This window comes from Panthera tigris, chromosome X (genome assembly GCF_018350195.1).
Source record: "Panthera tigris isolate Pti1 chromosome X, P.tigris_Pti1_mat1.1, whole genome shotgun sequence".
Classification (NCBI taxonomy): Eukaryota; Metazoa; Chordata; class Mammalia; order Carnivora; family Felidae; genus Panthera; species Panthera tigris.
The window spans coordinates 56,810,424-56,834,984 of record NC_056677.1 but is presented as its reverse complement, the minus strand read 5'-3'; the positions used below and the strand labels follow the sequence as shown (position 1 = coordinate 56,834,984).

Below are 24,561 nucleotides of genomic sequence, written 5' to 3'. Positions count from 1 at the left end.
GTTTAGAAAACTTCAGTTAGCCATTCCTTCAGGTAAGTCTCTTTGTCACAAATCCTCTGAGGTTTCATTTGAGAATGCCTTGATTTCCCCTTCATTTCTGAGGGACAGTTTCACTGGAGATAGAACTCTAGGTTCACTATTTTCTTTCAGTTCTTGAAAAAGGTCGTGTCACTTTTTGTTGCCTCCGTGGTGATGGGTGTCAGAGTGATGGTGGGTTCAGAGCCGATGACCAAGAAAGTTCTTGGATATCTTTGGTGCAAAAAAGGTGATTTTATTAAAGTATGGGGACAGGACCCGTGGGCAGAAAGAGCTGCAGTAGGGTTGTGAGGTGTGACTGGTTATATACTATGGAGTTGGGGGAGACAAAGGCAAAATGGAGGACTCCAGAAGGACTTTCATATGCTAAAAGGACTCAGAAGATGCCAAGGGCCCTGCTGTTGTCAAGCTAAGGTTGTTTTTCCTCTAGTAAGGCATTAATGTTAGGACAGTAAGGGGTTCCTGGAGACATGTTATACTCTGTATTTGCCTTAAGTGTTTGTCAATGGGCTGCAGGTTATAAGGAAATTTAATTTTACCTGTCATTTCCTTCTTTCCTTTGTTCCCCACCTCACTATGGAGGGAAGGGTGATGTTGGGGCTCCAGGAAACTTGAGTCTACAGGTTTCTGGAGATTAGGCTACTGATAAGATTGTCCTTTTCTTATCATTTACTAAGACATTTGAAAACTGGTGGAGACTCCTGTCCTATGGTCTCTATCAGTTAACCATTTGTTTTCTTTCTTTTCCTTTGTCCTTGGCAGCCAGGAGTGACTGAGGAACATCACACATAGCCCACCTGCAGGGGATGGCGTATGCTAGCTTGTTCTTTGTCTTCAGCTTGCCTTATGCTCCCTCATCATTAGGATGGTAGGACACTTGCAGGTGCATCAGCTGGGCACGTGGCTTTCTCTGTGCCCATGCAGAGTGAGTTTCTAGAAGATTCCAAATGCTCACACTTGTTGATTCTGTTTCTCTGAGGTAACACTGCTTGGAGGGAAGTTCAGCCCAGGGCAGGCCCAGCTGAACTCTGGGCCTTCTTTCCTCAGTGCCCTGTATTCCCCTCCCCACTCTTCTCAATCATAGTGATAGCAGCAACCTACATGTGAACACCATTTCACAGTTCACAAAGTGGCCATCACTTGTCTGGATTCTCACAAGTCCAAGAGGCAATACTCATCTCTTATTTACATTTGAGGAAACCAAGCCCCAGAGATTTGCCCAGTGCCTTCCACACAGGCCGAGCCTCACCCTACTTGGGCATTTTTATAACTCATGTCAGTGTCTGCTACTGTGTGGCTTGTGTTAGGAGTTGGGCATATGAGAACAGTAAGACCCAGTACCACCCAGTTTCTGCCCCCAAGAACTCCCAGACTAGGTTGCAGGGGCTGGAGGGTGGTGAGGAATCAGGGTTGGTGGACAGATGCATGAAGAGGCACTGGAATAACAAAACAAGTCCTCAGGGCCAGGCTTAATGTGAATGATGACTCCCTCAGGGATGGCTCAATAGAGGAGGTAGCATACACCGCCCCCACCCCGCCCTAGCCCCCTCCCTACATTCTTCCTCTGTAGCAGGCAGCTCTTCCTCTTTTCAGGCAGGCCACAATCTCCACTTGCTGCTGTATTGCTGGCCCTTGGGACTGTCCCTGGGCCCCACGCGCTTGGTACAACAGCCCATCCTGGCCACTTCTCCTTGGCAAGGAAGTACAGATCCTTTCCCTGCTAACTCCCCAAAGGCCTTGCAGCACCTTCCCCTCACCCACTAGCTCTTTTGTCAAATACTATCTTCTGTGGAATTCCAATTGAAAGCAGATTAAAAGAGAGCTGGTGCTCTCTTTCAAGTGGGATATGGCAAGTCCAGAATCCTATGCTTGGTTTCCACTGTAGTTGTCCCTGGAGCATGTCTCTGAAAGCCTGGGGTCAGCAGGACACATTTTAGAGACCAGCAACTAGCTTTGCTAGCCATCATAGGTCCTGCTCTTCTCACAGACCCCTCTCCCAAATGGTGGCGCAAACTAGGCTTACCATTTGCTCCACCCACCCTACAAGAAGTGCTCCTCCTCCAACATTCCCCATCCCCACTATCTACCTAGGGTTGGAGCCAGAACTTTGGCCGTCACTTGTGTGGCTCCTCTTCCCCCTCACCTCCACAGCAAATACTCAGGCTGGACTATTTCCTATTGGTTGGGCCTTCTCTATCCCTCACCACTCATCTGTATTCAATGTTCATGGAGTTTTCTTCCCCAATAGGGGATAGTCTCAGAAAGTTTCCCTAGCAGGAGCCTAAATAAAAAGTGGGCTACCTCTACCCCAAACCATAAAGTCAGTCTAATGAAGAGAGAGATTTGGGCCAGCAGGCTTTTCTGTCCTAGGTAAGGTCCCCATGAGCCAATCAACTCACAGTCCATGGACGTGGAGCTGGTCCTGCAAGTCTGCATTAGAAAGTTGAAAAGGGTGAGCCTATGTGTCAATCACAGGGACATATGGGACCCTAGGCTTTGACATTCATCCCATGCCCTGTAGTAGTCCTCATGTAGTATTTGGCACAAGTCACCATCCCTGCTCACAAGCTGATCTTGCCTCCTCGGCGTCCACATGATTAAGACCAAACTCCTCATCCCTGTGCCAGGCTCTTTTGGAGACTGGCTCTGCTGCCCTTTGCAGCCTGAATTCCCACCAGCCCCTTCAACAGAACCACTATTCCAGCCAAGAAGGTGAATTGCACCTAACACCCTGCACATACTTCTTGCAAAACTGGACAGGACAAGGCTGAATGCAAGGAAGTTACCCAGGCCAAGACCCAGGGGAGCTGCTCCCCAATGGGACTCCCCTGTAGAGGCATCAGAGCATCAGAGAGGAGAGTGCCCACATGGGATCTCTGCTTCAGAAGAGACATCCAGAATCCAGCCACTTCTCACCATCCTGACTACCACCAATCTGGCCCGAGCCACCATCATCTCTCACATGGATTATTGCCCTAGCCCCTCAAAAGCCTCCTTCTTCTTCACTGGCCTTTTAAAACCATAAGGAATCCTGTCTCTGTTTGAATCTGTCACTCAAAACCTCACAACAGTTTCCCATTTCAATCAAAGTAAATGGCCAAGGCTGTACACCATCTGACCCTACCATGTTCTCTGGCCTCTCCTTCCTCCTCCTTTCTCCTCATTCAGCTCAAGTCTTCTGCTTCTTGAAACCTGTCAGACACACCCCATCTTAGGGTGTGTGCATTGGTTGTGCCCTCATCACAGAACATTCTCAGTCCAGATGGCCATGTGGCTTGCTTCCTCATCTCTTTCAAGCCTTTGCCCAAATGCCAACTTTTCAGTGGCCTTTTAAAATTGTAGAGTCTGCTCTCCCTACCTAATCCCCACCCCCACCCCCAGCACTCTGGCTCCTTCTTACTCGGTTCAAACTATTTTTCTTTTCTCATAGCACTTACCACCTTAGAACACCCTATATAGTTAGGTAATTAATTAATTTCTATCATCTGTCTTTGCCTATCAAAATGTAAACTTTACAAAAGCAGGAATTTTTAAAATGTTTTGCTCACTGATATAACCCAGCTGCCTAGAACAGTCCCTGGCATATACTGTGCCCTCATTAATTGTATGTTGCTTTAAGAAACCCTTCCAATCTTTCACAATTTCATCTACTTGGCCCATAGCACACACCTGGCTGGACTTAGATGCTTTCACAGTCACACATCCCCAGAGCACAGAGACACGTGCTCAGAGATGCCAGATATATATGTGGATATATAACTGTAAGTTGACAACTAGATACTTTTTTTTACCTTTTTACATATATTCACATATGCAAAATCACATGTACATGCGTGGACAAATCACATTTTTGAAATTAATTTTTTATTATGATTTTGAGGCACTTTTTTGGCAAAATTCTATTATAAAATATTTCAAACCTACAGAATAGTTGAAAGAATTGTGAAGTGAATACCCACTACGTGGATTGTACAGATAAAATTTTGCTAATTTGACTTATTGTACATTTATCTATGAATGTATTTCTCTATCCATCCATCAATACATTCTATATGCATTTAAGTATTCTTTCCCCCTAAATACTTTAGCATTAGAGATAACTCAATATTTGTTTGCTTTTTAGGTAAACTTTACATACAGAGAAATGCACAAATCTTAAGTGTACATTTACTGAGCTCTGAAAAATGAGTTTTTGACTTGTGTAACTCAGTTTTTTTTATTTAAAAAAATTTTTAATGTTTATTTTTGAGAGAGGAAGGGACACAAAGCATGAGTGGGGAAGGGGCAGAGAGAGAGGGAGACACAGAACCCAAAGCAGGCTCCAGGCTCTGGGTTGAGAGCAGAGAGCCCAATGTGGGGCTCAAGCTCATGAACCGTGAGATCATGACCTGAGGTGAAGTTGGATACTTAACCAGCTGAGCCACCCAGGTGCCCTGATTTCACCTGTGTAACTCAAAGCTCCATCAAGATAGCATTGTTGTCACTCCCAACATTTCCATCATGCCCATTCCTGGTCAATTCACTAGCTGAGGCAACCACTACTCTGATTTTTTTCACGATGGGTTAGTTTTTGTCTGTTCTAGAATTTTATTTACACAGAATAATTTGATATGTACTTACATTTATTTATTCATTCAATAAAAAAATCATGCAGCACCTACCATATGCTCAGAGACCTATATCTGATGTCTGTCTGTTCACGGGGAATAATGAGTTCTCCCGGACTGACCAAAGACCAAAGCTATTTCTAGGCATGACCTATGACCTTCTCTCTCCTGCAATCACATTGTCACTGAGAGATTATGCACACACAACTGGGTGTCGTGAATGGAAATGCAGGCCACCAGGCAGGTGGGTGCCCTGGGCTCCTCCCTGCCTGCCTCTCCCCACCAATGACACTGGCTCTGGAGGCCTCTCATCAGCCCCAAAACCCCCTCCCACTCACTTCCCACACCAGAGCTTCGTCTGCATTTCTCTACGCAGGTGTGCAAGGGGGTGTCACAATCTCAGCCTAGGCTGTGCCCAAGTAGGTAAAAGTGCATGTGGGTAGACTGCTGGAAGGAGCTGGGCAGGCAGAGGTGGCATGCGTCCCTGCTGTCATGTGGGGGGTGGAGACTACCTAGGGGTTGGAGAAGAAAGCATGAAAAGAGGAAATATTGAAGGCTCCTGAGCAATCAAGCCTAGGAAACCAAAGGAACAGCACTCACCTGGAGTCTCTGGAGACCGCGAGGATGATGTTCTTGCCCTCTAAGAAGGACCTTAAGACTGCCCTGGAGGTCTTTGCTGTTTTTCAGTGGCCCCTAAGTGTCTTCCTTATTGGTGAGTCTTCAGCCTTTGGTAGGGTGACCAACTGCCCTGGTATGCCTGGGACTGAGGGGTTTTAGGGTTTAGCAGGATTTTGAATGCCAAAACCCGGGTCGTCCCAGGCATTGCCTGACATGCCTGGTGGTGGTACTCATGGAATCTCTGAGTGTATATGAGTGTGTGTATGTGTGTGTGTGTGTGTGTGTGTGCGCATAGAGGTGTGTGCCTATGCAAGGGTGCATATGCGTGTGTGCAAGCGAGCCTTGATGCAGACGTGAATGGGGAGCTCTCCTGGGTCTACGCTGGGGCATGCCGGGCATGTTTTGGGAAGATGTGGAGCAGTTTCACTGAGGCTAGTCAAGGAAAAGGACTTAGCTGCAAAAGGACTTAGCTGTTCATGAACCACCAGTGGGGAATAGCAGCCTGGTGGCAGACGAAGGCTCTGAAAACCTCTTGTCCAGAGCAATTCATCCATTTATCCAGCCATTTTTCCCGCTACTATCTATACCACAAACACTTTGTGAGTTACTTAGATGCTGGCCACTGTATTCTAGGTGCTGAAGCAAAGCATCCCTGTGGGAGGGGGAGGGGCTGGGAAAAAATTCTCAGTTGTCAGGTGGTTTGAGTACTAGCTGGAGGCAAGGGTGTGAACCAAATAACCTTGTAAGATATCTGGGAAGTACTGCAGGTAGGCCTTGAGAGTCCGGGGCTTGCCAGTGAATAGGGAGCGTGGGCTAGAGGACAGGCAATGGGAGGCTAGGAGGCCTGCCTGGGGTGGGCACCAGGACCCTTCTGTGCTGAAAAGAGCAGTGTTAACCTAGGAATGATTAGCAATCAGAGCAGGAAGAGACCAGCAGAAATAAATTCATATGTATTAGGTAATTTGTACCTGGTATTTTCACACCTATTTCTTCATTTTAGCCTCACACCAGCTTCATGATGTAGAAGCTATTATTATGCATAATAATACTATATATGTATAATGCACATATATATTTACATAATATATATAGTATTTTATATTACATAGTATTACATATTGTTATATATTATAATTATATATAATTATAAATTATATATTCATTATATTATATAATATCAAATATTATATAATAATCATTATATTGTAATGTATTATATATTATATATTAATATATAATATATAATTATATAACTAGTTATATATTAATTAATATTAATATTATAATTATATATTATTATATATAATATATACTATTATATATAGTGTAGTATTATATATAGTAATATATATTATATATATATAATATATACATATATATTATGTATGTGTGGCTATTGGTGTGTGTGTATATATATATATATATATATATATATATATATATATACATTGGCATATATATATATAGGTATATATATACCAATAGCCACACATACATAATAAGCGCTAATACTCATATTAGCTAACATTAATTGCACTCTTTTATCGTGTCAGGCACTGTTCTAAGCACCTTATGTGTCAAATAATCTCCATTGTACAGATGAGGAAGCTGAGGTACATGTAGTGTAAGTGGTCTGTCCAAGATCACACAGCTTAGGAAGCAGAGTAACTGGCCTGGGAATTGAGCCCACAAGGGCCTGATTCCAGCTTAGGAATTCCTTTCCCTACCTCTTGCCTCAGCTCACTCAATGCTGATTGGGAGGTTGGATCTGGATGTGTCCCTGGAGCACATGCTAGTCCAGGGTGCAGTCTAATTCATAATTGCCTCATTTAAAATTTCTGGTAACTGCCCATTCATAATCTTTGCCCATTTTTTTTCTGTTGAATGAGTTGACTCTTGAACTAGGAGAACTAGGAACTAGGTGAAGAAGGAGCAGTGTTCAGGGCAGAGAGTGGGTGACACATGACAAGGCTACGATGAGGGAGAGCAACAAAGCATTCAAGGAGCTGACAGTGGTTAAGTGGGATGAGGGGCAAGAGACACAGAACTGATGCCCAATCCATATCGAGTGAATGAATGGGAGACAGAAGAAAGAGGATACTGGAGAAGCAGGCAGTTTGGGGATGATGGTGCAGGGCATTGTAAACTAAGGAATAGGGTTTGGACTTTTTCCTGAGGGCCATGTGGAGCCATGATAGGGTTTGGCACAGGACAACAGCATCAGATTTGTGTTTTCAAGAGATCACTATAGCTCTGTGTAGCAAATTGGTTATAGGAAGAGGCTGTTGAAATCATCCAGGTGAGAGATGGTAGTGATTCATACCAGACCAGTAGTAATTGGGATGGAGACAAGAGGGGAAAAAAAGGAGAGATTTGAGAAATTGGAACAGAATTAATAAGGCTTGATGATCAGAAGATATGGGCAAGAGAAACGGAAAAGGCAAGACGGAGGGCTTAGGGCCCAGTTTGAGGTGGAGCAGAGGAGGCTGAAGGAGGTGTGTGACAGAAAGGGAGATGAGTGCAGAGGGCAAACTGTCCCAGAGAGGTCTTAATTAGAGTCTGCCTGTGGGACATACAGAGAGGTAGTATGGAACAGGCAGGAGGGCTCTAGGCCTGGGCCTTAGGAAATGTGGGTTCCAGCACTCCCCCTTCCCTTGCTAGCTCACATGGGGTGGGTGGAACAAATGGCCCCTTGGAACCTTCCAAGCTCTTCACTCTGTTCATGGAATCATATCCCTTTGGACCCTAAAGGCCTTGAGAGAAGACCCTCACAATAAGTCTATGAGGAAGATAAGGCAGACATTGGTAGTGTAATTCCCACTTGGCAGATGAAGTTCAGTGACTAGTCTGAGAGCAGACTCATGGTAAATGGCAGAGCCAGGATTCATCTCACTGTCAGGGCACTCTACCTGAGGCCACATTGCCTCACAAGATGTCCCCAACACCATCTGGGTTGAGCAAAGCCCAAGGGAAACAGGGAGGTGTCCTCTGGACTAGACCCATGACTCTATTTCTTGAAAGGTCCAATAGTTTTATAAGGAGTATATCAAAAGCTAAAAACTGCTGGCCTTTGTTTCACCCTTACATCTGTTCCCTAGAGGTAGCCATTTTCAGCTTTGTTAGCTTTTTCTTCTGGTATTTATCTCCACGTGTCTACATTTTACTGTTTAAAATGTCTAAATATTGCTAGTTTCTGATTTAACAACTTTAGATATTGTCACTGACTTTCTAATATGGAAGATGAGATTTTGGTTCTATACACTATTGCAGTCCTCTATTGCTAGATCTGTCCATTTCCTTCATCCTTCAGAGATTGTTGTAGCACAGGTTTGGTTAAATGCCTGACTATGACTAGGAATATCCCTAGGTGAGCCATTTAGTGTACTGAGAGTATATTTCCTTTCCTGCACAATTTTCTGTTTCTCTGGAACTTACAATTGCCTCATTTTAAATTTCTTTTATGCTCTATTAGCTATCTATTAGTTACACCAATTCATCTTCAAACTCTCCACAGACATATTAATCTCTCAATATCAGTGAACACATCAGGAATCTGTAAGGTCCTCTCCCATCCCCCATTGTTTATTTCCTTGAGGATATTGTTGCTGGAGCCCAGCATCTTCCTGTTACAATCTGGTCTTACGCATAGCTCTCACCTCCAGGGCCCTTGAGGTACCTTGGGTGCATAATTTAAGAAGGTGCTCACTCTCCGGGTTGTGCAAGTATTCAGTCAGTACTTGCCTGACCCTGAGAGTGTCTTCTTAAATTTTGTGTCCTAAGCACCTTGCTTGCCTCACCCTAGCCCTGGCCCTGGTCAGTTCTTCCTCCGTTGGCTCCTTTTTTTCCTGGATCCCATGCCTTCCTCTGTCTTGGTTTACTCTCTTACCTTGATGGACCACATACATCCTCCAGTAGTTTCCTGAGAAACAGACATGGGAGATAAACTCTCTGAGACTATATGTCTGAGATGGTCCTTATTCTTTCATACTGGATTCACAATTTGGCTGCATATAGAATGTCTTAGCTGTGTCTACTATAAGTGTCTGAGTTTAGAGTCTCTTCGGTTCAATTTTTCAGAGAATAGTCCTCCCATTGTCCAATGGTGTAGGGGCGGGGATGGGACCTGGGGTTCTAACTACTTCTTTGATAGACTTTCAATCAAGCCTTGTGCCTCACAGTGCTTTTTGTCACATCTAATGACTCCAAATTATGAGTCTTTCCTATATTTTCTACAACAAACAGGCTTGCTCTTGTAGCCATTCCCCTTGCAGGTAACTAGGTTTCAGCTTTCTTTCCTTGAAATCACTTACTCCTTCCTTCAACTACTTTCAAGCATGCAAACATTTTGCTGGTATCTCTTGTCCACTCTTGTTGGTATCTCTCTAATTCTTTTTCTTCTTGCAGATCTATACTTTTTAAAACATTCTTATGGTAACTTTAGCGAGGCCTTGGCAAGGAGTCAAGATAGAAACTTGTGGGACGCCTGGGTGGCTCAGTCAGTTAAGCATCTGACTTCAGCTCAGGTCATGATCTCACAGCTTGTGGGTTTGAGCCCTGCATCAGGCTCTGTGTTGACAACTCAGAGCCTGGAGCTTGCTTCAAATTCTGTGCCTCCCTCTCTCTCTGCCCTTCCCCCACTCACACTCTCTTTCTCTCTCTCAAAAATAAATAAACATTAAAAAAAAGATAAAAACTTGTGTTCAATCTGCCATGTCCAGTTGGAAGTGTTTTTTGTCTTTTCTAACCTTTATTTTGACCCACTTTCTCTCACACAGCCTCATTCACAGCTGTTTTAAAAACTGAGTCTGGTAATAATTCTAAGTGAGTGCGGCTCCCTAGTACTCATCTCCATTAAGTCTCTCCTAATTACTCTACCTTACAGTGCTCCTGTCTTACTGGAGCTTGACACAGTCCAGTATCTGATTCTGTCCCACCTTGCCCTTTCCTTTGTTTCTCGTTTGCGAACTTGTGTACTCCCAACCTGGCTGATACTGGGTCTTCTCTTTCTCTTGTATTCCCTCCACCAATGCCTCACAGAGAAGATCTGGAGAAGAAAATGTGAGTTGGAGGAAAACTGCTCCTGGCTCTATTGTCCCAGGACTCCCAACCTCTAGTACTTGGATCAATGTGACCCCATCGTTGGCTCCCTGACATTGAACACAGCCCAGAGCAGTGCTGGAGTAGGTCCTGGGGAGTAGAGGGCTTACTGCATGGACCACAGCTGGAGAGGAAAACATCTGTTTTTCCAGACCTGAAGCAGGTTCCCAAGGACAGAGAGGAGATGGAGGGCTGGGGACGTGGGCACAGAGACCATGTGCTAAGGAGAGGAAGCAAGAGCACTGAGTGAGCATGTGGGCAGAGTGTGTGTGACCTTGAGGTGGAGAGACCCCAAGAGGGAGGGCAAGTGTGAAAGACTGTTCATAATTCATTAACTCTGGGCTGGGCTTCCCTGCAGTAATCAACGTAATCTTTGTCAACCTGTACCTGGTGGCGTTCACATCGTACTGGCCGGTCACTGTGCTCATTCTCACCTGGCTGGCTTATGACTGGAAGACCCCCGAGCGAGGTAGGGGCCCCCCTGGGGGCTGCGTTGCTACCTGCCACAGGCTTTTTCCTCTTCTCTTATTATAGTTCTAAGAGACTCTGGCCAATTCCCGAGAAGTCCTCAAGCCTGTCCCTACCTGGCTTAGAGAAGCTGAGGGAAGGGGGTCTTTTTAAAAGTGCTAGAAAGGCCCAGATCAGAACTGGAGTAGGTTAGGGGAAAGGCAGCTAATAAAGCAGAAATGCAGGCCTGTCCTAAATTGGCCCGAATGTGACATAGCCCATCCTGATTGTCACAAGGCCAGGAAACAGTAGGGGGTGAGGGGCCCCCCTATGGCTCCTTGACAAGGGCTCTGAAGAAGACAGTGGGGGTGGGGAAAACTTGGCTGCATTGGCTCCTTTTTCAGGTGGCCGCCGGGTTACCTCTGTGAGGAATTGGCGCCTGTGGAAACACTACTGTGATTACTTCCCCCTCAGGGTAAGTAGCCCCAGATTCCCACTTGGGTCCCAGGCCCAGCCCCAACTCCAATGCCAGTGGTTGGGCCAGGGTGGAGGTTGGGGGCATCATTCCCATTGAGGCCCACATGAATTATGCCCCCTGGAGCTGTGTGTTACCCAACCTGTGTGGCTGGACACAGCAGCCTTTTCCCCTTCCAGGTCTCTGGCCATAAAGAGGAATACTCTTCCTTGGCTATGTGCCTTCTGACTCCACTTTCCTCTACAGCTGTTGAAGACTCATGATATCTCCCCCAGCCACAACTATATCCTTGTCTGCCATCCTCATGGGGTCTTGTCCCACTCGTGGTTTGGCCAGTTTGCCACAAACGGCTTATGCTTCTCCAAGATCTTTCCTGGTATCACCCCTTATGTTCTCACACTGGGAGCCTTTTTCTGGGTGCCGTTGCTCAGAGACTATGTCATGTCTTCAGGTGAGTTGGCTCCTAGGACGTAAAGCCAAAGGAAACATGGTTCCTTAAGGGAGAAGTGTTGGGGGAATGGGTGAGAGCAAGGCCAACTCAGTGATCCTCTCTGGTCTTAAAAAGCTACCTAAGGCTCACCTGCCTGACGTGAGGCTCTCCCCTCTTTGAAGATGTAGGGAGGAAAGTTAGGAGGTGTGGGAAGTGGCCAATCAGCTTTTGGCATTTTCTGCCTACCAGGGACCTGCTCTGTGAGCCAATCCTCCATGGACTTTCTGCTTACCCACAGAGGCACAGGCAACATGCTGATTGTGGTGGTTGGTGGCCTGGCTGAGTGCAAATACAGCCTTCCAGGCTCTACCACCCTGGTCTTGAAGAACCGAACTGGCTTTGTACGCATGGCCCTTCGGCATGGGTAAGGACACCTCTGGTCCAGAATGGGCAGAAGGGCTCCAAAAGCCTAGCAGGGAAGGAGCAAGGGGTTTTGAAGAAATTATATCCAAAAAGGGAGGTAGAAAGTTGCTTCTGTGTTGGAGTAGAGCCTGGGCCATGTCCTGGAGGCATTTCTGCTTATGAAGAAAGGCTAGAGGGCTAGCCCTGAGCTGCTCTGCCTCACACGAGCCTCTCATCTGGGCCAGTACCTATACGAAAGTACCTCGACAAAAGGCTGTAGCCTCATGTCAGAGAGAACCAACATTACTGTCTGGGTTAAAGGGAGGAAAGCTAAATGAGATGGCCCTTGGGTCTTATCTTCTAGTGTTTCAGACCTGTGGGTTCACAGGAGGGTCTGGACTTGCTTCCTTTAGCTTACTGATATTTTGCCCCTACAGGCAGCCTGGGGTAGACAGTGGGGCCCTCACACTTAGTCTGGACGTAGGCCCAGCTAAGTTAGGTGCTGAGAAACCTATAGGGAGACCTAGGGACCACTGGTAGCACATCTGGCTTTCAGCAGGGTACCTACCTTTCTGGCCATCAAAGTATATGCCTTTCCTCTGCAGAGTGCCTCTAATCCCTGCCTATGCCTTTGGGGAGGCAGACCTCTACAGTCAGCACATTTTCACTCCTGGGGGCTTGGTGAATCGATTCCAGAAGTGGTTCCAGAGTATGGTACACATCTACCCTTGTGCTTTCTATGGACGTGGCTTCACTGAGAACTCCTGGGGCTTACTGCCCTATGCTCAGCCTGTAACCACCATTGGTGAGTGAGCCTTTCCACTGGCAGCCACATCTAGGATATAGGCTCCAGTTCTGAGGCTGAGCCTTGGGTTTGGCTGTGTCTGGAGGCAGAGAGGCTGGCCAGGATAAGGGGCATGGTTGCAGTAAGGGTGGGGAGAAACTGGGCATGAGGGCCGAGGCCCATTCTAAGGAGTGAGCTGTTCTGATGCTTTCCCCTTTTCCTTCTCTGTCTCCTCTGGCAGTTGGGAAGCCTCTACCACTGCCCAAGATTGAGAACCCGAGCCAGGAGACTGTGGCTAAATACCACGCACTCTATACTGATGCCCTACGCAAACTGTTTGACCAGCATAAGACCAAGTTTGGCATCTCAGAGACCCAGGAACTGGTGATAGTTTGACAGACATCCAGCAGCTTCTCAGCCTGGAACCTGTGAAATAGGACAAAAGTCACCTATGGGCCTCCTGTTCCCGATTTGGCCAGACCTCAATATGAGGCGGGGCTGTCCATTTGGCTGTTCTCTAGACCCCTCTTCTTCCTCCATCTCTCTCCTCCTTCCAGCACTTCTCTGATTTTTCCTTGCGATTACAAGGGAAATAGTCCCAAAGCTCAGGGAAAGCCCTAAGAGAGAAGTACCCCGAGGTTTCCCATGCTCACTCAGCATCAGTACTGAGGAAAATAATGGACAGAATAAAAAGCTTTTCTTCTGAAACTCATTGTGCCCCAAGTAGTCTGTTTTAAGGGCCTAGGATCCCTGATCATGGCTTTGCTTCTCTAGCTCTCACGCAGCCCCATCTCCTGGCATCGAGACTCCTACAGGACTGGGTGCCTTGAGATCCTGTGTGCTTGGAGTTCAGACTCCACCACCCTCAAGCCATAGGACATGGAACAATCTGTCATCTCTGGGCCTGAGTTTCCTCATCTGTAGGATGAAGAATCCCTCCCCTGCTTACCTCAGAGGCCATTGGGAAGATCAAATGATACTGAATGTGATTGAACTTTGGAAATTGGACAGCTATACGAAATTATTCTCCTCCAGTTATTTTGCCCATTTCCTATCCTTGAGCAAACTATGCCCTAAATTCCATGGCATCTGAATGTTTAAAAGAGCATTTACAGTGTAAGATCTTGTCAACAGCCCTTCGGAAGTTTAAGTAACCTTTCTAGTTGGGCATTATTCCTTAAGCATTGGTCTCCTCATCTGCAAAATGGGATGATACATCATGGGGGGCTGGAGGCTGGATCTACCCAAGCTGTTATGGGCTCAGGCATGAAATATCCATTACAGATACCACAGTGTCAAGCTAAGGGTAACTCTGTGCTGTGTCTCTGCCTCGGGACGATGTTCCTTTCTTTGTAGGACCTCTGGCTTACTGGACAGGCAATTACAGGAAAAGACCTAAGGTGTTAGGGATGGGGAATGTGTGATCTGATGCACAGAGAGGATGTGGGATGTTGGGACAGGAAATTCAGACCTCCTTCCTTCTGTTGCCTCCTCTGACATGAGTGCCTTGGTCCTTCCCCTAGCTCATGTGTGGCAACGCTTGCAAAGAAGCACCTAGCATATAGGTAGTGCTTAAGTCTATTTCAAGAATGGGGAAAAAGCTTTATTTGCAAAGAATGAACCATTAATTTACACAAACTTACATCCCAGTTTATATACATTATATATAGTTTATGTACATAGTATCTCACACTGGATGGTGACCCCCCAAAGCAGCACTGGGCCTGCTCCAGGCCAATCTCCCCATGAAGCCCACCCTCCACCCCTAGTGGAAGTTTTTTGAATAAAGAAATGACACACCCCAAGTCCTCTTAGAGGGAGCCCTGACATGAATTAAAAGAAAGAGTCTGGTTCCTTCTTTGTGCTTACATGGCCTAGGGGAGCCTCTAGGCTGGGAGGTGGGGGATGAGGCAGTTCCAGGGCAGCCTCAGGACATCCTGGTATTAGGCCAGTGGAGAGCCTTTCAGTCCAGAGGCCGGAGCAGGGAAAATGAATGCCTTGGGGGAAGAGTTCTGACAAAGGCTACATCTACTCTTTTCCCTGCCTGGCCAGGATCCTGAAGGGGGCCAAGTACTTCTAGTCTGAAGTCTGTGGGTAGAAGAAAGAAGGGGTTCCGTGTGGGACAGGGACTGCTCCACCCCCTTGCTCTTTTGTGTCAGCAGGTCAGGGCTCCTTCACCTTGGGTAGGTCACCTTCCACCTCTGGGCCTCTGTTTCTAGCTCTAAATTTCTCTGAATCTATTTGCACCCACCGGAAGTTATAGGAAACACATGTACTTGCACATGGATTGAAGTCTTTGTTCACCTCCAGGGTTCTTAACCATTTCCTACTCAGGAAAAGAGATTTGGCTCAGGATGGATGAAGGGGGACCTAAGGCCAAGACTACATTTCCCAAGGAGCCAGTAGCTGAACAGCCCCCCAAAGCTATCTTTTATGCCAGCTTTGGCTGTTGAACCCCAAGTAGCTGGCAAAGGCCCCTGCCATGCAATTCTCTTTCAAACCTCTGCCATCTGCTCACTCACAAATGTCCTCGTCCCATCATCCACGCTAGCCTTGGCCCTCTGGTGAACTCACATCAGCAGAATTCCAGACTATAAATCTATTTCCACATCCTCTTACTAGTAAATTGCTTCACCACTTTGCCAATGACTGCTGCAACTGGGCTCCCCAGCTATCTGTTGCTTCCTTCATCACCTCCCTCCCTCTAGGGTTCCTTTTGGGGCTTCACAATGAATAAAGCGTCCTGTGCAAATCCTCTTCCCCCTATAATCCCCTCTATGTCTGGAGAATAGAATGGGTTTCACAATGTCCTTTAGGGGTACAATTAGGAAGCCTTCTCCTTCTCTCTCCTCACACACATCCTCTCGGGTCTTTCCTCCATTAGGACAGATCCTGGTAGACAGAGCTCTCTGTGGTATGGTAGAAAGACATAAGGAATCATTTAGTAGCTGTGGGAAGTGGACCAGCTCCTATAAACTGTCTATAGGATAACCAATGGAAGACCTCACCTGCAGCAGGGGCTGGATACATGATGGGTGGCTGGATTACCAGGTGAGTGGAAAAACATGAGGGGTACAGTTCTGTTGGTACTAGAGGCCTGCTGCTTAGACATGGTACCAAGACAATTCTTCTGAGCTCTCATAAGAGCTCTATGGCTGATGGCTATTTCCCAAGGAAATGGCCTACTCTTTTTCCATGAAGCCCCTGGCAGCCAAAAGAACATCAAGGAATTGCCATCAAGGAATGGGAATGAGCATTCCTGGGTTTCTCTTAGGGACGCTGAAGGATTTGGGGTCCTCATTCCCATTTTTATTGGTTCTTTCTAGACCACAAATACAACGCAATGGTGTAGCACCATGGAATAGCTTTGGAGTCTGACCTGGCTGAGATCCTGGTCAAAGCACGTAACTTCTCTGAGCCTTGTCTAAATGATGGGAGTTATAGTATCATCGAAGGACATAATAAGAAAGTACTTTCCAAACTTTAAGGAGAGGTTCCCTTCAGTTCTTGCTATAACTGAGGACTGTCTAAGGCACTTTAGAGGAGCCTGGGCCAGACACATGCCTACAGTTTGCCCTACTTGGGGTTGTAAGGCTCTCATTAGCAACCAGATGATGGTGTCATAGCCCACCACCTCTTACCCTGACCCTTGAAGGGCCAAGCACTGTAGTTGTTTGGAAAGGGAAGGTACAGCTGAGAAATGAGTCCCTGTTCTTGGGGGGTTTCCATTGCCTGAAGGGCTTTATCCCCAATCTCTCCAAAGGGAAACTTGTTTCAGGAGCAGAGGTAGCAGACTATACAAGATTGGCCCTCCCCAGCTTTGGACTAGACCCAGAATCCAGAAACTGGATTCCAGTCTGGAATCCAGACTGGTCCCAGGCAGTTAGAAATAAGGCCTTTGAATGGTCCCACTCTATGATTCAGTGGGAAACTTGGGGTGGGGGGGGGCGAAGGGTCTTTGGACCTGGGTACAGGGCAGAGCTTTGCCCAGTGCCTAGATGCTGGCTTCTCTTGAGCTTGGATTCAGGGAAGCAGCACTGGAATCCATGGTGACTCTGCTGTGGCTTTTCTAAAGCCAGAGTGAAGAAAGGTGGGTCAGTAGGACATCAGGTGCTGCCCTTTTGGATAAGGCCTAGGTTAATGACCACTTGGGTTGCAGCTAACTTGAAAAAACTCCACTGTCCTCTCCTCTTTCTTGCCCTTTTGGGGTCATGCAGAAAAGTTCTGCCTTGTTGATGCCCAGGGGCAGGCTAGGGTTTGGGAGTTTTTGTAGACTATCATGGAAGCTAAATATTAGAATTTGAAGGGACTCCTGGAGGCCATCCAGTCCAACCCATTGCCCCCAGACACAACTTGACTAGATGAATATTTGTGTTGCTTAATAAACGGGAAAGTCTCTTTATGCCCAGGTCATCTAAAGAGTATCCCAGACTTGAATAAGCACAGGTCCCAGGTTAGGCACCTGTCTCAGACAGAGGTAGGCTCTGTGGAGAAAGAAGACAGGAGTTCTGGTCAGGCTGGGAAAGAGAACAATTGGAAAGGGAGCCAGGGATTTTTCTGAGCGTGGAGTGTGGCTGTAAACAAAGTGAAAGACGTGTGGCCCCCAGTATGCCTTCAGGTTCTTAGGCAGGCTGGTTTCTGGCCATTTTCTGCAACTGCTCCAAGAGCAAACCTCCTGTCCCCAAAGCCCAGTGAGTTGCCGCAAAGTGGCTCTCAGCCTGAGTGGGAAGAGCACTCTGACCCTCTGGCAGGCTGTGGCGCAGAGCAGCAAGGATGCTTCCACTGTTGAGGATGCCCTGCTTGGCAGGTTTCTCCTTCAGTCTCTGCCTCAAGCACATGCCTTTCCCCTCCCTTCCTCTGTGCTCTGGCTTCAGCACTCTGCTCTCATCCCACAATTGCCCCTAGCCCTACCCAAGAGAGGAACAGCAGCCCCTTAGGCTCAGAGGTTTGCCCCCCCCTCCCCGCAGTCTGGCGTACACCTTTGCTTTCTCTTGCCTGCTGCCCTGGAACCCCACTTTAGTGCAAGAAACAATAAAACTTTGACAATAGGGACCTTGAGGTTGAAGAGTCACGCCAGGAGCCAGTGAACATGAAGCCAAGGAAGAAGGTCCTGCTTCATGCAAACTCTGGGGCTCTATCAACTGTCCTGTTAACTCAAGGCCGTTCTGGAAAGTCAAGCAGGCCTTGTCATCCTGGAGTCACTGGGGAATAAATAGCACTGGGGTATTTGTCTCTGGCTGCAACACCCATATACCTCACTCCACAGCAGCATGTAGAGGTTCTGGGAGTCCTGGCTCCCAAACCTGGGGCAGGGGCAAGAGCAGGGGCAAAACAGAGGGCAGGGGAAATCTAGGACGCAGGGGCCTCGCCCAGCCTGATGGCCCCAAAGAAGGTGGTGTGCTTGCTCATATTGATAGAGATGTCAGCATGCACCATCTTCACGGCAATCTTCTGCCGGGCTTTGAGGAGGCAGACGCCGGCGGTGTAACAAGTGTTGTAGTTGGTCTTCCCTGTCTCGATGCTGCGGGTGCACTGAAGGAAGGGTTTCTCGTCCACCACCACCTCATAGCTGGCAAAGTCAGTGAAGTTGATGTAGTATACCTGGGTGAGAGGCAACGAGAAGGGATTGGGGGAGAGAGGAAAGAGAGGGTGGGGCCCTTCCCTACGACAACAGACAGGACTGTCTCAGATGAGCTGCGAGCACACCTCATGAAGGGGGCAGTGCCACTGAGGGCATGTTAGTTGGTCAACAGGAAAGGCAAGATGATGGGCTTATACACGGTGCTTCCCTCACTCCATGGGGCTTCGGTGGCTGAGCAAATCTTTTTTCAATAGCACACGGGCTGTAAACTCTGTGAGGGCAGGAACCATGCCCTTATCACCCCTCTGCCTCCCCCTAACCCCTCCCCTGCCCTCTGCCCTCCTCAGCTCTGGCATGAAGCACAGTGCTCTGCACACAGTAGGTGCTCAGTTGGAGCTACAGACAAATGAATACAAATTAACTGCCAAATTCAAGCCCCAAGGGCTATTTGTGGCTGAACTTAGAAGTCACTGATTCCCCAGACAGGGTGGAGTAACAACCTGCCATTCCTTAGGCTCTTTAAGGATGGCCACTCACTCAGCTTGTGGCGCCCCCTCCCCGTGACTGGATTTTTCTCACTGGTTTTGACAGTTGCCTCTTGGCCCCCTGATGATTAAGGAAACATCCAGAGAGTTGGAGTGCTATCCACCACGAATGAGATAAAGGACAAAACCCAGGCCCGGAGGAAGTGCTAACCTATGTTCAAAGGTCTGGTGTCAAGGGAAATTTTCCCAGTTGTCAAGGTGTTCAAGGCCTGAGACCACTCCCAGTTCTATTCAAGGCCCAGAAAACACCCCAGCCCAAGCTTTGAGTCCCCTTCTCCCCCTGCCAATGGAGTTTAGAAGAAATGGCCTATAGGACATTGGGATTATACCTATGGGCCCCCTGGACACTGGAACCCTCATCTGTCATCCTAAATCACTTTATGAAAGGTTGCTCCCTCCATAGGCTCTTTAGGAAGGAGTAATGTATTTGGGTGCCATATGATTTCTTGGGTCAGGACCCAGGCTGTGCCAGAATGCTTGGTGGGCTTAGCAAGTGCTGGTTAACCCACCTTCTCTGGCCACTGTCCAGTGAGACCCTTCTGTTGGCTCTGTAGTCTTTCTGTCCATCTGCCTGCTTGCTGCCCACCCCACAGAAGCCCCAACCTCAGGGCTCATCTACCTCTAGCTTGGAGGAGCCACCACAGTGGAGGCAAACAACAGGCGTGGAAGTGGATGGGCATTGGCAGATGTGGGGAATAGGCCCAGGGCAGGACAAGGACAGAAACTGGGGGTGAAAGGGGCTGGGAGAATGATGGCAGGAAGGAGGAGGGAATGACAGAGAAACAGAAAGGTAGACAAGCAAATGGGAGAGAGAGGAAGGAAAGACTGTCAAAAATGTTTTCGAGGTGGAGAGAAAGTCTGCAGGACCACTATTTATTGTAAAGCTGGCCGTGTGTGTGGCGGGGGGAAGGGGTGCTCAGCAGCCCTGCAACTGACTTTCAAAGAATACATGGAGACAGAGATCAAGTTTGGCAGTAGAACCAAACAGCTCGGTGGGGAAACAAGGGCCCTGTGGCCCCGCAGGAGGGAATCAGATGGCAGGGTGTGGGAAGGGCCTCTTTTCAGTTTTTCAAGGATATCTCGCTAGGGGGCAAAAAATCCAAACCAAAACAGTCCCTTTTCTCTCCCCTCCTTTCAACTCTCTCCTAGTGAAGGGCCCCCACCCCAGTCACCCTAGAAAGCAGGAAGTTAGCTGGTCTTGGCTGGCTCCACAGTGCCCCTATGTGGCCTGCACCGGATCTGCATTCTGGATGTAAGAAGAGTTAGGCCTGAGACCGTACTCACTTCTACCTGACTATAGATGAAGTAGGTGCCGTCCACCAGTACCTCCAACTCCCCGCTGCGGGGATGTAGCTTAAACACCTTGGGGTTCATAGTGATGCGAGACCAGTCATTGAGCACTCCACCTGAAAGATCTCAGTATGAGAGAAGGGCAGTCACTCAGTACATGTCAGAATAATCTGGGCAACAGAAACAAGAAATATCAAGCAGCAACCCCATACCCCTATCCCAATGCAACCTGGGTAGCCCAGGGGGCCAAGCTTTAAGAACAGCATTTGGAAGCAGACAGCATTCAGTTTGTGAAGCAGCTGCCAGGCCTGCCTCAGGCCCCTGGGGTCCACTTGTTTGTCTCCCTCTCTCCTTTCCTGACCCCTCCATCTGGAAGGGTCTGTAACTAACACCTTCTGGCTGGAATTGGGAGTAGGGGTAAGAAGAGAGTGGGCATGCTGCCCTATTTTCTTTGTTGTTCTGGGGACTGCACAGGCAAAATTCAGACACTGAGTGGCAGGCTAGGTCTTATTATTCCATTCTACTTCTTCAGCCATAGCTCCTGAATCTCTCTCCTGTCTTACAGGTTCGTGGATGTTGTCTGTCCTTTTCCTTAAAAGATTCCTTTTTATAGCTCTTTCATGCCCATTCCTTTTTGGAAGGCTTCCCTGGGCCCTCCAGGAAACCACTCAGCCCAAGGAATTGTCCACCTGAAGAACCTTAGGGATCAGGAGTGAGTCAGATTTCATGGCAGCTGGGATGGGTGACCACTGGTAATAGAACCCCACAGGAGAGGGGGATCTTTTATGAGAGTGAGGGATAGCCCACCAAGCAGCACTAGAATGAGCCAAAAGGATGTTGAGGGTATCTGGGACCTGAGGCACCCTTGGTAAAGCATCTGTCTGTCAGCCCAACCCCATTTGGGGCAGAGGGAGAATCCTACCACCTTTGCTGGACAGTGAGATGCGAGGGCAGAGGACAAGCTTCTATTTCAATCCTGCACAGAGAGGGATGTTCCTTTCTACCACCAGAGGAGGGAGTCCAAGCCCATGGGGTCTTTACCCATCAAAACCTTCTGTTCTTCACCCAAGAAATTATGATTTGAACGTCCATGTTAGGCTAGTCTCAGGAGGCCTGGTTCTCTGAGGTGTGAGGAAACTGGCCTTCTGGAAGACCTCATCTTCCCTCGAGGTGAAAGTGGGCGGGATAGGAGTTAGGAAGCGAGCCCTGGCTCTACCCCTTCAAATGACTGCTCTGCATCATGTCCTTCCTCCCCTGCCTCCCTCCCTTCTGCTTGTGGTAGAACTGAAGATCAGCATAAACTACTATTAGGGATTGGCCCAGAGGGGCTGGAATCAGTCTTGCTGTGTGGTAGTGGGAGCAAAATCTGTAGCTTCCGGCATAGAATAAGCACAGAGGCCACCCGTCCACCCAGACAAATCTATTTCCTGCCTGTCTCACTCCTCCCTGGACAGATGGTGATTATGGCCCATCCAAGACCCCAGGACCCAAGGCACCTGGTCCCAGCATGATTGTTTGGGTTTTGCTACTATTCTGTTCCTACTTATACTTGTGAGGCTATTAAATTCCAGGCATCCAGGTGGCAGTCCAGGATGTGGCTAAGCCCAATCATTAAGGAAGCTCAGCACAGCCAATTCAGGACTGACTGGGCTCTCAGGAGCTGTCGCCATGCAGCAGGTTTCTTAAGCTTCATTTACTGTTTCTGCACTCAGAGCCCCTCCCTTCCTCTCCAAGCTCTGTAAGCATTTGGCATCTTGGCTGGCTTGCTGCTTCCCAAGGCTCCTGCGGGTTCATGCATTTTAGGCTTTGTGCACCCTGGGGACTGGACATTATTTTAAAGTGCTGTTTGTTAATGAATGTTCATGTCTCTTTGGGGGAAATGATGAACCTAGTCGTTCAGGGGAGTGTACATACATCACCGAAGTAGCATAGTGCAGTGGAAAGAATCAGATGGACATAATTTTGAATCTTGGCTCCTCCACTTAGCTGAAAACCTGGGCCAGCTAATTAGCCTCTCTGAGCTTCAGTTTCTGTCTCTGCACAAAGGAGCTAATACCTATATCATAGGGTTGTTGTGAGGATCATATAACATAAAAGACAAAGAAAGTATGTTGAAAATTTTAAAGTACATACAAATATAAGGCAGTATGATTTCTTATGGTATTTTTGAATCTCTCTGGGACTCTGGTTCCCCATCTTTTAAATGTAGGGGTTACATTAAATCCGTTTTTTAACCTCCTTAAACCTGTTTCCGTGGAGAGGTTTAATATGCTCCCACCTCACCCCGAGAGGAGTGGAGAGTCTAATATGCTCCCACCTCACCCCGAGAAAAACTCCCTCCACCCATTTTCTGTGGAGACCCGTCAGACAAGAATTTAATTTTCTGTAGTTTTACCTTCTCTAGTTTGTATTGGGAAAATGTTGATCAAACTACACATATCCCCATGGTGACTCTGATACAACCTGCTTCTCCCAGGAGTTCCCAGGTTCGATGATGTCTCAAGTTCCTTTTAGCTTCCTCCTCAGTGATTGTAAATGGAATTGGTATGTAGCGATGGGTCTCAGTGCAAGCAATTACCCAGGACGGCCAGTAGAGGGCAAATGGCATGCAGAATGGCCCCCTACTGCCAAGGGTACTTAGGAGCCCAGGAGGAGCTAGGCTGGTGATTACCTGAAGGCTAGGGGTAAGGAAGAGAAGAAGCTCCTCTTAGAGAGAGAGTCTATTTGGACTCTTACCATTCTTGACTTGAATTGCTGACCCTTGGCCCTGTAGATGCACCACAGCTGGCTGGGAGGATGAGAAGGACAGAAAGAGTAGTCACTGGGAGTAATGGCTTCTTGCTTAGCCACCAGTTGCCATATTTTCACCTCTGACTTCTACTCTCCTTTCATATCCCAATTCTGATTCGTTTCTCCTGTCATGGGATGCCAGTGACCACATCTCTGCTAGTGAGTAATATGATTTGTAGCTGTGCCACTTCCTAGCTATGTGACCTCAGCAGAATGGAATGCCTCTGAGCCTCATTTCCCTAACTGTAAAATGGGGATTTTAAAGAATCTCTGTCTGGCCTCTCTCACAGGGATGTCTGAAGATCAAATGAGGTGATGGATATAAAATTCCCTGCAAGCCATCAAGCACTGTGCAGCTGTGTACATTTATAACTGTGGCCAAACAGCTGTAGTGAGGGAGGGCTGAGATGAGATGAGGCAAGGCAGCAGAACTTGCCAATAGACAAAGATTAGGAAGCTCTAAAGACAAGGGAGGATCCCTTTGGGCCTTTAAGGCAGAAGCCCAGGCTGCGTTTGGCTTGGAGCTGGTTGGCTGATTTTCAAGCTCCTGATCCTAGGCGGTCTGAGTGCCTGAGTGCCGACAAGGTGTCTGGGGTAGCTGGGAAGTTGGAGGCTCAGGTGGATAGGCCTGACTGGCATCTCATTTCAGCTGACTCCTGAGCTTGGATATGGTGACCCTCTGTCTTCTGTGCAGTGAGGGGTGGGGGGGGGGATGGCCTTGGCAAGACTCAGTTCCCTTAGTTAATGGCAGGCCCTGGGGAAAAGCTTTTCTGCTCATAGACATGAGAGGGGGCTGTGAGTGAACCATCTCAGGAGCTCCAGGGTATCCTTACAAAACAAAGCCTCAGCAATTTTAATAGGGAGCAAATTCTAAGGTGGTTCTAGCCTGTGGCCTTCCCTCCTCCCCAGGAAGAAAGCAATTCCCAGCCAACCTGGTTTTCTCGAGGTCCAGCTTTATCAGCAGCACCTGCAAAATAGGACAGGACAATCAGAGGGCATGCTCCTTCTACTTCCCTTTCCCCTCATCTAGGCAGCCAGTGGCAGTGAGACTTGCTTTGGGCAGCCAGGCCTGGGGATGGGAGAGGATACCACTTCCTTCTGTTACTTGTCCCTGACCTGTCTCTTCAGAGGGCCTAGCATCCAGCAGGGAAACTGGCCTCTTGCTAATGCTGGCCCAAGGCAAGCCTCACTGTGCACCCATAAAGACAGATGAGAGAGCAGTCCTGCCACTGTGTGACCCTGAGACAATGTTACTTGCTTCCTTAGTCTTTTGTTCCCTTTCTTTAATTTTCTTCATAGACAGTTTGCCATTTGTAAACATCTTGCTTCTTTAATCAGGTCTCTCCTCTTCTAGGACATGAACTCCATGGGAACAGGGACCACTTATCAATCTATCTCTTGTATGTAGAAAATGCTCAGTATCTGTGGAAAGATTGGATAAAGAAAAAAAAAACCCTCT

At 47.7% G+C, this 24,561-nt stretch overlaps 2 protein-coding genes across 6 annotated transcripts in view; one reads left to right on the top strand and one right to left on the bottom strand.

The window, feature by feature from the left end:
- The first annotated feature begins 5,270 nt into the window (after positions 1-5,270).
- AWAT2 (acyl-CoA wax alcohol acyltransferase 2) lies at positions 5,271-13,292 on the top strand. The gene is made up of 7 exons (XM_007097595.3): positions 5,271-5,355; positions 10,717-10,827; positions 11,210-11,280; positions 11,527-11,731; positions 11,960-12,134; positions 12,718-12,917; positions 13,138-13,292. The coding sequence occupies exons 1-7, from the start codon at positions 5,271-5,273 to the stop codon at positions 13,290-13,292; spliced, it is 1,002 nt and encodes a 333-aa protein (XP_007097657.2).
- Positions 13,293-14,493: 1,201 nt separating this feature from the next.
- The window catches only part of EDA (ectodysplasin A), a 416,255-nt gene continuing 406,187 nt past the window's right edge, over positions 14,494-24,561 (bottom strand). Inside the window, exons 5-9 of one of the 5 annotated variants that reach the window (XR_006213420.1) lie at positions 24,035-24,069; positions 23,049-23,100; positions 20,307-20,437; positions 15,905-18,497; positions 14,494-15,805 (exon numbers count right to left, since the gene is read on the bottom strand). Coding sequence is in view for 4 of the 5 variants with exons in the window: in XM_042974367.1 (XP_042830301.1) it covers positions 18,246-18,497; positions 20,307-20,437; positions 23,049-23,100; positions 24,035-24,069 (470 nt within the window). In the remaining variant the exon portion in view is untranslated. Of the gene's footprint in view, positions 18,498-20,306; positions 20,438-23,048; positions 23,101-24,034; positions 24,070-24,561 lie in introns of all 5 variants that reach the window. The other 4 variants (XM_042974367.1, XM_042974368.1, XM_042974369.1 and 1 more) reach the window with 4 other exon arrangements.